This window comes from Sceloporus occidentalis, unplaced genomic scaffold (genome assembly GCF_023333645.1).
Source record: "Sceloporus occidentalis isolate IW3139 unplaced genomic scaffold, rSceOcc1.0.p SCAF_1, whole genome shotgun sequence".
Lineage (NCBI taxonomy): Eukaryota > Metazoa > Chordata > Lepidosauria > Squamata > Phrynosomatidae > Sceloporus > Sceloporus occidentalis.
In genome coordinates, this window is record NW_028316981.1 from 65185591 (window position 1) to 65197610 (window position 12020).

A 12020-nucleotide genomic window follows, 5' to 3' on the forward strand; every position below is an offset into this window, starting at 1 on the left:
GGTTTAAATCAAATTGATTTTAATCATGATTTGAATGGATCTGAAGGACATTTAAATCACAACTTAAATCACTAGTGAACAATCTTCAATTTAATCATCACTTTTAACAGAAATATATTATTGTTTAGCACAACAGAGAGATGTTAGTTTCATTACCAGGTAGGTACACATTAAGCCATGATTCCGTTTTCAGATTAATTTTCAATTTATCGAAAAAGAGGATCTCTTGCATTTATACCCACCCTTCCTCTTTATTCAGATCTACCCCATGTCTCCAAATTATCTTTGCATTGAATTGACCTTCTCTAGCTTTGCAGTGAGAAAGAGAGAGAGAGAGAATGAGAGAGAGCACAGCTCATGTACACCAGCTGCTGAACAGGACTGATCAGGTTATTTCTCATTTCTATAAACTGCTACTAATATATTTCTTATGTTACCAGCATGGTATAGTGGTTTGAGTGTTGGACTATGACTGTGGAGACCAAGTCTTATTCCCAGCTTGGCCACGAAACCCACTCGGTGAATTTGGGCAAGTCACACTCTCTCAGTCTCAGAGGAAGGCTATGGCAAACTTTCCAAGAAAACCCTGCCCTAGTTGGAAATGATTTGAAGGCACACAACAACAAAACACATTTCTACAATGTAATTAGAAATACTGTTACTAGTATTCATGAACACATCTTTTAGCTATGTTTTACTAATTGTTTTGAGAATATTTTGGAAACTGATTTAAATTTAAGAAATCTAAATAAAAAGATCTTTATTTTATTTTATTTTTAATCAACCCTGGCTTCAATGAAGACACAATGACTCTAGTTTAGCACACTGCGCACCATCAGTTCTTGTACTAAAAATACAGTTGGCCCTTCCCTTAAGTGGAGATCTGTTCTGGACTTTCTCCCACCCGCGTAAGGGAAATACCGCCTATGCTCGAGCACCATTGAAAACAATGGGGCTCACGTGCACAGTGCGACGCACCCACCATTGCTGTTTCCATTACGTGGCTTCAGTGTAAGCTGAAAGCCGCATATGGCACGGGCGCACTGTAATGAGTTGGATCCAGAGATCTGCAAGGCAAAATCCCTTCAGCGAAAGGGGCAAACTGTAAATAACAAGTGCAAGGAGACAAGAAGAGATGCAAAAGAGGATGCTGAGGAAAATATTTCATTAAAAATAACAATAACAAAAAAAATGCATCAGAGGGAGAAAACAGACAGGGGAGATTATACTTTTGAATGACAAGGGAGTTAAAGGAATAATGAAAGGGGATAAGGAAACTGTAGAAGAAGAATAAGTTATTTGTCTGTCTTAAATGCAGATGTATGGCAACATGAAGTCTTATTGTCAGGAATAATATTGGGAATTAGGCAAATCATAGTCTCAATAAAAGATGTTGTAGACCTTATTGGTAAACTGAAAAGAAACAGATCAGTTGGTTGAAATGGTATACATATGAGTATTTTCAGAAGACCTCATAAGTGAAATTGCTGATGTAGGCCTATGAACAAACATAGTGCAACATATGCAGCCCTTGAACTGTTGCCGATTGCAGCTCCCATGTGTCCTAGCCAGCATAGCCTTGGGTGAGGAATGCTGGGAGTTTTAGTCCAGCAGTATCTGAAGAGTCCCCTGATTCCAAACCCTGCTTTAATGGATTACTCCACATAATCTTACTACCTAATTTTATTGCTGGCAAAGCTCCATATCACAAACGGTTTCATGTACACCTGAACCCAAGAAAAAAGTCCATGTACAGTTGTTCCTCCGTATTCGCTAGGGTTAGGGGAACAAGACCCCCGTGAATATGGAAAAACCGCAAATAACAAAAACACTGTTTTTACCTGAGAGGACACCTCTCTAGGAATCTCTAGGTCCTCCAGTGCAACTCTGTGGTCAATGTCCAACATACACTGACCATAGAATGGCACTGGAGTAGCTACAAATGGTCTTTCAGTGCAGCTTTTAGTTAAAGTTGACCACAGAGTTGCACTGGAGGACCTAGACAGTCCTAGAGAGCATACAAGGGAGCCCTGGTGGCGCAGTGGTTAAATGCCTGTACTGCAGCCATTCACTCAAAACCACAAGGTTGCGAGTTCAAGACCAGCAAAAGGGCCCAAGGTCGACTCAGGCTTGCATCCTTCCGAGGTCGCTAAAATAAGTACCCAGACTTGGGGGCAAATTAGCTTACTTGCTAATTAGCTTACTTGATGTTCACCGCTATGATCTTTGGAATAGCGGTATATAAATAAAACAAATTATTATTATTATTATTATTATTATTATTATTATATTAATGAAATCCGTGAATAATCAAATCCGCAAATATCAAAGCCGCAAATATGGAGGGATGATTGTATACATGACCTCTGTGTGCCTATGGGAACATACATAGATCACAGAAGAAGCATTCCTTAAATTCCATGTTCTTAAATAAAATGAAGATTTCTTCTTTAGTGCTGGGAGCAAAGGTGACCCAAGTGTTACAGTCTGAACAAAGAAATCAGAATAATATGAAGTGTTACACTGTATAGAGAATAGCAACACTATAAATCAAAGGAAAAGAAATGCCAGAAGCTGCGACTGGATAAGAATGGATCTCAAGGGACTCCGTTAGGTTATGTTGTATATGACTATCAGGATGTTTGAAATGGATATTACAGCTTATTCTCTAACAGATAGCTCCAATGGATAATATGGGCGATAACCTATGGAAAAGGGGTGACAGTACAGGAAGAAGTGGTGCTCGACAAGTCTAGAAAGGTTATGCTGACCTTCACATTCTTGTACTGGATTCAAATATTTTATTAGGGTCTCTTTTTCCCAAATGATGTTTATTTATCCTATCCAAAAACATTTCCTGTGTTTCTGCCATAGTTTGAAATATGTAATTACCAATGCAGAATGCTGTTATTTTTCTAAAAAAATTAAATAAATACCGGTCTGCTTGCATGGTAATTGTTTTTTTCTGCCTCAGAGAAGAGAACAGAAAGTAGAGAAAACTCACAGATTTATCTGTTGTCTTTCCTGTCAAGATGGCCCTTGCCTTGGCTTTGGTCAGAGGGAAGGATTTGATGTATGAATCATACAAGAGTTTGGCAAGGGCTCGTAGATCAGCAGACTCAGGGTTTAGCTGGTCGATGTCACTTGAAATCTCTGCCAAGAGCTTCTCCTTCTCAGCTTGTGGCATCCGCCCAAACCTGATAGCTGGGGCAGAGAGGGAAAAAGACAAATGTTACAATAATGATCAACTGCACACTAACATATGTATAACAGTTGTAATAATTTTTTCATGATCTTTTACAGCTGCATGGAATGGAATTTTTATGGCAAGAGTGCATTAAGAAGAGTGGATATATAAAATGCGCATGGGGTGATAGGCTTCATGGAACAGTTAATGATAGTATCTGGGCTCTGCAAAGCTAGTTTGCATGTTTGCAACAAATTGTTGACTAGTTATAAAGTTCCCCAGGAGAATTCAGAGGTATTTTGCTGGAAGCCAAACTCAAAGGGCCTGATTCATTCCAGAGTCATGCTGATGTAGCTGTTTTCTGCTTTCTCAGAGAAATAATTTGGGATTAAACCAGACTGTGCACGAAGGAGGAGCAAACAGGTACTGTGGTAAACCGGTACCTTTTCTTCTGGGATGATAATGGATGTTTTGTACTGTTCCCACTGCATAGTGGTCATGCTGGCTGGGGGATACTAGGCATTGTAGTTTGAAAAGTAACTTTTCCCAGCACTGTTCATAATTAGCATAATCTGAATCGTATTATGGACTCACATGTACAGAATACGTGTGTGCCCTTCAATGGGCCAAACAGACAGGCCAAAATAAAGCTGCTTCAGATCACTTTGGAAGTATGCTGTTTAAATGACACATGCATCTTAAGAGGCCAGAAGCTGTGTCCACCTCTTATGAAGCATGAATCATTTAAACAGCATACCTCCAACGTGACCCGAAGCAGCTTTATTTTGGCTTGTCTGTTTGGGCCCAGTATATCAATACTAGTAAACAAATTTAAACAGCTTTCAATCTTATGAGCCTAAGATCTCAGGCTCTAAAAATAAAGAGAAAAAGTTGGAAGGGAACAGGAAGAATGAGATGTAATCAGTTAGTGGTAGTATTCTAATTGTAAGCAATAAAATATTTGATTCATGAATCTAACGTCCACAATTATTTCCTTATGAACAGCACAATCACTTGACACAGGATATTATCAGATGGGGGAAAAGCCAGGAGTAAAAGGCATACTCCAGGCATAATCGCACAATCACACTGAAGATTTTCAGACACATTGTGCTCATCCAGGACTTATCCTGTGAAGATCCAGGAATGCTCCAGCAACCTGTGAATAGTTTGTTGCTGGAGCATTCCTGGATCTTCATGGGATACTTTCTGAATGAACGCAATGATATGATAGCTCTGTTTCAATACTTGAAGGAATGTCATATTGAGGAGGGAGCTGACTTGTTTTCATCTGCTCCAGAGACTAGGACCTGGATCAATGGATGCAAGTTACAGGAAAAGAGATTCCACCTCAACATTAGGAAGAACTTCCTGACAGTGAGGGCTGTTCGACAGTGGTACAAACTCCCTCGGAGTGTAGTGGAGTCTCCTTCCTTGGAGGTCTTTAAGCAGAGGCTGGATGGCCATCTGTTGGGGATGCTTTGATTGAGAGTCCCTGCATGGCAGAATGGGGTTGGACTGGATGGCCTTTGTGGTCTCTTCCAACTCTATGATTCTAAAAATCTTCAGTTCAATTGTGTAATTCTGCTGGGAGTATGCCTTTTACTCCCGGTTCTCTGCCATCTGATAATCTCCAAAATTTCTAGTTGTTTCCTGTTATTTATTTATATATAGTATTTCTGAATTGCTTCCCAGCCAACAATGTTAGGTAACTATTATTATTATTATTATTATTATTAAACTTTATTTCTATAGCGCTGTAATTATACTGGGCACTCAGTTGGTTATACTGTTTTGCAGGGCCAGAAACAGAATTTTCCTTACAGCTGGAAATAGTCTGTGATGGTACAAAATCCAAGGTAGTGTTTTTATTTTAATATATTTTAGCGTATATTTAATGCTGTTTTGAACTCGTGTTTTAAAATAGAAATTTAGTTTGTGTTTTATTGTATTAATTGTTTTTAAATTGTATTCTGCTTTTAAAATGCTGTATGCTGCCTTGGATCTGTTTAATTGATGGACACTGGCTATGATTAGATCCTGATTACCACCTCCCTCTATATTTCTGTTACAACCACCTTCCAGAGAATCCTACTACAAAGCAACCTGTGGAAGTGGGGAACCCGTTTTCTAATTTCAGGATTTATTTGCATAGAGATAGGGTTGCCATTTCACGGCAGTGGGCGGGACTTTCCCGCCTCCTGGGGGGCGTGCCCGGTTCCACCCTGCCCTCCCCCCTTTCCCGGGTGGCTGCCCGACTCAGGGCTCCCAGGGCTGCTGCCTCCCTTTCATACAGTGCTGAGCAGCATGTCTGGAGCAGCAGCAGCGGCTGGAGCTAGCAGGGGGCGGGGTCTGCTGCTCTGCCCTGCCCCTATTGGCCAGCCCTCTCAAGGAGCCAGCCCTCTGCTTCCTTATTTGGCCATGCTCCAACTCCAAGCAGGGAGGGCTTGCACTCAGGCAAGCTGCTTTTAGTTCTTCCCCTCTTTCTCTTTCTCTTTCTCTTTCCACTCCTTCTCTTCTTGTTATTCCGTTTTTTTCCCCTCCTCTTCCTCCTCTCCTTTTTCTTCCTTTCTTCCCTCACCTCATCTTCTTTTTCTCTTTGTTCTATTTTCTTCTTTCTCCTTCTTTTCTTCTTTCTCCTTCCCCTTTTTTCTCCTCCTCCCCCTTCCTCTTCTGCTGTTGTTGTTGGCATTGTTGTTGTTGTGTGCCCAACTCCTTTCTGACTTATGGCAACCCTGCCTCTAGCCCCCTTATTTACCCCCCCTCTAAGCCCCCCTCCTCTTCTTCTCAGGGGTCCAGGGCTTCTCAAGGCTTTGCCCCCATTACAAAAGAAAAAAGACTTTGCAAGGGATCTGACCCATAAATCCCCCCTAAGTTGAGACATACCTGGGGAAAAAGAGGGGGTGAGGGGTTTTGGGGGGGGTTGGAGGAGGCAAGGAAAAGGAGGAAGGGGGGAATTGCTAAGAAGGCTTGGGAGTGGGAAATGTAGTTTGCAGTGGCAAAAGTGGGTGCCTGTGGTCTTTCAAATCCCATGCCTGCTTGGGAGTGGGACTTGTAGTTTGCAGTGGCAAAAGGGGGTGCCTGTGGTCTTTCAAATCCCATGCCTGCTTGGGAGTGGGACTTGTAGTTTGCAGTGGCAAAAGGGGGTGCCTGTGGTCTTTCAAATCCCATGCCTGCTTGGGAGTGGGACTTGTAGTTTGCAGTGGCAAAAGGGGGTGCCTGTGGTCTTTCAAATCCTATGCCTGCTTGGAAACGGGACATGTAGTTGTAGAATGGGGGGGGGGGTATTTGGCCAGAAAGAGAAGTACATTTCCGTCATCTGTCTAGGAATAATGCCAAAATGTCCTCCATTTTGAGCAGCCGAAGAAACATGCATTTATATTAACATTTTAAAAAAATTATCAATTTTTCCGTGTGTCCTCCATTTTTTAAAAAACGTGTCCTACATTTGAAAATGTGGCCCTACATTTGTCCTGGTTTGGAGGTCCTGACTTATGGCAACCCTACATAGAGAAGAAAAAAGGAATAGGGACAGGAAACAAAGTGTACATTTAAGCTACTTCCTGAAAATATCCCTTGCTCATTATTTCATCCAACAGGAACCTTTGAATAATTCCCTGTTGATCTTTGTTCTGGACTCTAGCCTGTAAAATATATTTTCCCTTCCAGAAGATTGTATACATTTATTAAGTTGGTTGTGAGTAATCTTTGCCAATGGGAAATAATTGTCAAGCTGCAACCATTGTATTTATTTATTTATTTATTTGACAGTAGGGGGAAATGATTTTCTCAAAAACACTGAGACTTTGTATGTTAACTAAAAAGATTGCATGCAAATAAAGCCAGCATCTGAAAATATTGCTCTTACTCTTTTCGGGTAAACTTCTAAAAGTATCATTAACATTTCTGATGAAATGGCATGGACAAGCAAATGCAGTCCTTCATCTATAGGCCATTAATCCCTTCCTAGGCTAGAGGTATAAACAATTTACTGTAGTAAAATCCCATTTCTTTCAAATGTACTTCTCTACAATAAGTAAGTTTACAGCTGAAACTTTTGTAATCATTTTCAAGCAGCAGCACATGACTGCTGCCAATACAGTGTGGTTCAAGGCAGAGCAATGGTTCTCTGTAAAAGTTTGAAGGAAGCCTCTTTCCTCTGTTTTGTCTCCATTAATAATTGCATGCATCTAAAATCTGCAAAATGCTTTGTGACTGGGAAGTCACAGTCACATTACAGCGATCAGCCATCTTATGCCAATGTAATTCATACTCTTAATGCTTAGGATATCAATATTCTCTCTTAAACAGAGTTCCATCATTAATGAAAAAGATTAATATTATTCAGTATCAGCAAGAGACTCAGCAAGGCTGCATTTTATCACCCTATCTGTTTAATTTGTATACCAAACATGTCAAATGTAAAGCAGGATTAGATTTAGAGGAAGGAACATCTAAATTGGAGGAAGGAATATCTACAATTTAAGATATACAAATGATACCATATTACTAGCAGAAAATAACAAAGACTTGTAACAGTTACTGAAGAAAGTCAAGAAAGAAAGTGAAAAGGTAGGTTTACAGCTCAACATTAATACAACAAAAATAATAACCATAGATGGTTTATATAATTTTAAAGTAGACAATGAAGACATTGAAATTGTTCAAGATTTCCCCCCTCTTAGCTCAGTCATTACAGAGACTGCAGCAAAGAAATCAGAAGAACAGGACTTGGAAGGGAATCTATAAGGGAGCTAAACAAGATCCTGAAGTGTACAGATATATTGTTGACTACTACAGTTACGATTGTCCATGTCACCACATTTCCCACTTTTATGTATGGCTGTGAAAGCTGACTGAAGAATGCTGATAGAAGAAAATCAACTTGTTTGAAATTTGGTGCTAGAGAAGAGTTCTATGGATACAGTGGACTGCTAAAAAGACAAATAAACGGGTCCTAGAGCAAATCAAGCCTGAGTTATCCCTGGAGGCCAAACTGACTAACTGAGACTGTTGTACTTTCCAACATGGGTGGTTAAATGTCAGTACTGCAACCAACGTTGTGAGTTTGATCCTGCAGAGCTCCAGGCTGACTCAGCTTTCCATCCTTTTGTAGGTCAGTAAAATGAGTAGCCAGCATGCTGGGGGCAATTGGCTAACACACTGTAAACTGTTTAGAGAGTGACCAGCACTACAAAGCGGTATAGAAATGTAAGTGCTATATTGCTATAGAAAAAACAATAACACATGGTAAGGTAGAAAGCAGTAGGAAAAGAGGAAGATCTTATTACAGATGGTTAGACTCACTCAAAGAAGCCACAGCCCTGAGTCAGTAAGATCGGAGCAGGGCTGTTGATGACAGGCTGACTTGGAGGTCTCTCATTCACAGGGTCATCGCAAGTCAAAGTTGACTTGACAGTAGTTAACAACAACAATGGGGGAAAAATAAAGGTCATCTTGTTTTAATATCCTCACTAGTTATCCCCTCTCCTCAGCCATATCTAGATTGCTTTGCAAATCCTGCAAATGGGATTCATCAAGCACAGCTGATCTTTTCTGGAGAATTTAGAATTATGTACATCATCTAGTCATCTTGTCATGAACCTTTGCTTTCTGGATTCCCCATTGTACCTTGAGAAAAGAGAAGGCAGTGGAGATAGCAAGCTCCTACTCCAACTGAAGATTGCTGGTGACAATATACATACTATGGTAAGGGATACAGAATCAAACTGTAGTTTATGTATCCTTGAAGAGTTGCATACTTCCTATAGGTGGTGACAGTATTATTTGTAGTCTTCATTTCTACGGCACATTTCCATGAACATCAAATTTTATAGCCCTTAACAAAGCAGGCAACTGACAATTCCTCTGTTCCTGAGATACACTGTTGTATTTGCCTGCAATAAACTCATAGCAAAGCACATAATCCCTTTAACAATCTGAGAATTTCCTAGATTAGTGCTATAAACTGCAAGCACTGGAGGTCAACACAAGTTGTGTCTCCTTGTCATGCTGCATCCATCCCCCTATTGCAGATGATAGAGAAGAAATGCCTGGGGTAGCTGAAGAAGGTCATCACTTCTTGTTCTCACAAGAAAAAAAATATGATCAGATTCAGAATTTGCCACATTGGCTTTGGAGTTAGGGAGCTTCAAGTCTAACAAGTATTTTCCCCCCTCAAGGGTCTGATCAGTTTAAAATGAGAGAAACAGGTAATATGGTTAAGAGCCAGTTTTGGCACAGTATACATTTGCTGGAATATTTCCAACTGTTTTATATGATTTCCTGCAAATCTTTATTCCTGTCAATGATTGGTAGTCTTAATGTTATGCTGTATCCAAACAATTTGATATTTCAGTCATACTACCATGTGGAAGTATATTTTTTAGGATCAGAATGCTCTCCTTTTCACTCAATAAATACATGCTTTACTGCTGTCAGTTCTTGTACTGAAAATCTAAAGCACACACCTATTCATATTCTTTTAACTATAACTAGTAAACTTACAAATATATGTATTTACTTTTATTTATTCTTCCCAGAAAAAAATGTAATAAACTAGAAGCATGTGAGGAGAGTTTGAAGATTAGCAAAGAAGGAAATAGGGAAACACATTTTTTCCCTGATAGTGGAATAGGATATTACATAAAACACCCCCCCCAAAAAAAAAATAAAAAACCTAAAAAGCTTATGGTTGAAAGTTGCAATGCCACCTTGGATTCCTTTGTAATGGAAATATAATGGCATTTACCCTTTATTTGTTTGTTTATTTTAATCATTTTTAAAGAACAACCTGCTTATTTTTTTTCCCTTCAAATTTTATTTTATCACCCTTTATCACTGCATTGTTTCTTTTCAGCCCTGCTGGTACTAGCCAAGGATTTAGTGTAGGTTTTACTATAGGGAAAGGTTGTAGTAGACATTACTGGAGCAAGGGGGGAGAGGTTAGGGCAAAACTTAATACACAGATGAGGGGTGTCACTGGGGGGTGGGTGGTATGACAACACTGCTATCCAAACATCTGCCTTTTGGCAGAAACAGGCTGTGGCATTCACCTGAGTCCTTTTAAAATGCTGGAGTTCAGTAGAAGAGATGGTATGAGTAGGGTGAAGCTCAGTGGGAGGAGAAAAGAGAGGTCCCAGGTTTTTACAATTTTATTTTTTTATTATTATTTTTAAAATCTCTTCAAAAACATTACACCTTACCAATTTTCACTTTAACCACTTGAAATTATGTACACGTAAATGCATTTGGGCTATGCATATGATATTGTAATTTAAAGATAAAATTTTAATGCTGCTAGTTGTTTATGTCACAAACTACTGTCATTACGTTCAGTGATATACAGAAATTATGATTTATAAGTAACATTAGTACAAAGAACAATACTAAAGATACTAGTAAGGATAAGGGAGCCCTGATACCACAGTGGTTAAACCTGCAGCAACAAAGTTGTGAGTTTGATCCCAGGGGCTGCAAGGTCCACTTAGCCTTGCATCCCTCCATAGGTCACTAAAATGAGTACCCAGATGGTTGGGGCAACTAGCTTACACACACTGTAAACTGCTTAGGGAGTGCTTAGTTCACTGATAAGTGGTATAGAAATGTAGTTGCTATTGCTATTACTATTGTATGGTGTGATATGGGAAGAGGTCAATGGGGGTGGGGTGACACCATGAATTACCACACCAGGTAACACCAAACAGAGTGAAGCCACTGTCACAGATTCTGTTTTTGATGGCAGGCTCAAATCCTTCATAGCTTTTAGATTTGTCTTGAGTTATATTACACAATTAATCCTTATTCTACTGTTAGAGCTAATAAACTGATTAGGAGGGGCACATACTAACATGTGAGGCATACAGGTTTATGTGAATTTATAAAGCATGTGTCTGATTGATTTGGTTCAATAACATGCAAATGGGGACAGCACAAGGATGAAAGCAAAGGAGGAGCTGGACTGAATTTTGCCCATAAGGTTAAAAAGTGGTAGTAGTGGTGGTGATAAAAGTATCTAAGGGGAATGCTTTGAGTTATCAGCAAACTCAAATGAGTAGAGCTAGCACCACTGCAAGATTTGATTCATACCCAATGGATAAATCTTTGCACTGATTCTTAGATTTTATATTGTGATGCCCAGTAGGAATCTTAGAGCCCCTCAGATGGAGATGTTATGATTTATTAATCTTTAAAAATAATTCATAAAGTATGTTTTTATAAGATATTATTCAAACATATTTTAAAATTAAGATTCTTGTCCTTAAACCAAAAACAGGTCATATTTGAGAAAATATTTTTCATTCCAATGTAATTGTTGCTGTTACCACCCAAAGTTAAGATTTCTTTTTGGCATCAGTAAACTGTTTTATACTGAGAATAGCAAAAACCACTGAGAAGATATTTTCTCATCTTGTTTGCAATTTTTTTTAATTATACACATCTCTATGTTATGACATTCTATTCCTGTTTTCATTTGGCTTTGACAAGCAGAGTCTACAGAAACCTCATTAGAATTTACTTTTAGAAATGAAGATATTAAGTGATTTCAAATGAATTTATAGGATGAGACTGAAATACAAAAGAGGTTGTGTTTTGTTTATACAATATACCAGCCTCCTAAGTCTTTCTAGACAGGGCCAACTACATTTTACACCCAAATGCCTTCTTTTAAACTCCAGTAACAGCTTCTTTTAGTGAAATAAAGCATTGTAAGAGAGAGATCATGGACACAGAAATATTGGGTATGGGGAAAGAAGGATTGCTTCATTCCTTTCCTGCCCACCACTTTTTCACTCTAATTCGTCTTAACCACTTTTTTTTCAAAAGGGCTGCA

General features: G+C 39.2%; 1 protein-coding gene across 1 annotated transcript in view; it reads right to left on the reverse strand.

Moving 5' to 3' along the window:
- Nucleotides 1–12020, reverse strand: part of PPARG (peroxisome proliferator activated receptor gamma) — a 96832-nt gene that overhangs the window by 17392 nt on the left and 67420 nt on the right. Inside the window, exon 5 of the mRNA XM_089499021.1 lies at nucleotides 3005–3204. Within this exon, the coding sequence (XP_089355147.1) occupies nucleotides 3005–3204 (200 nt within the window). The remainder of the gene's footprint in view (nucleotides 1–3004; nucleotides 3205–12020) is intronic.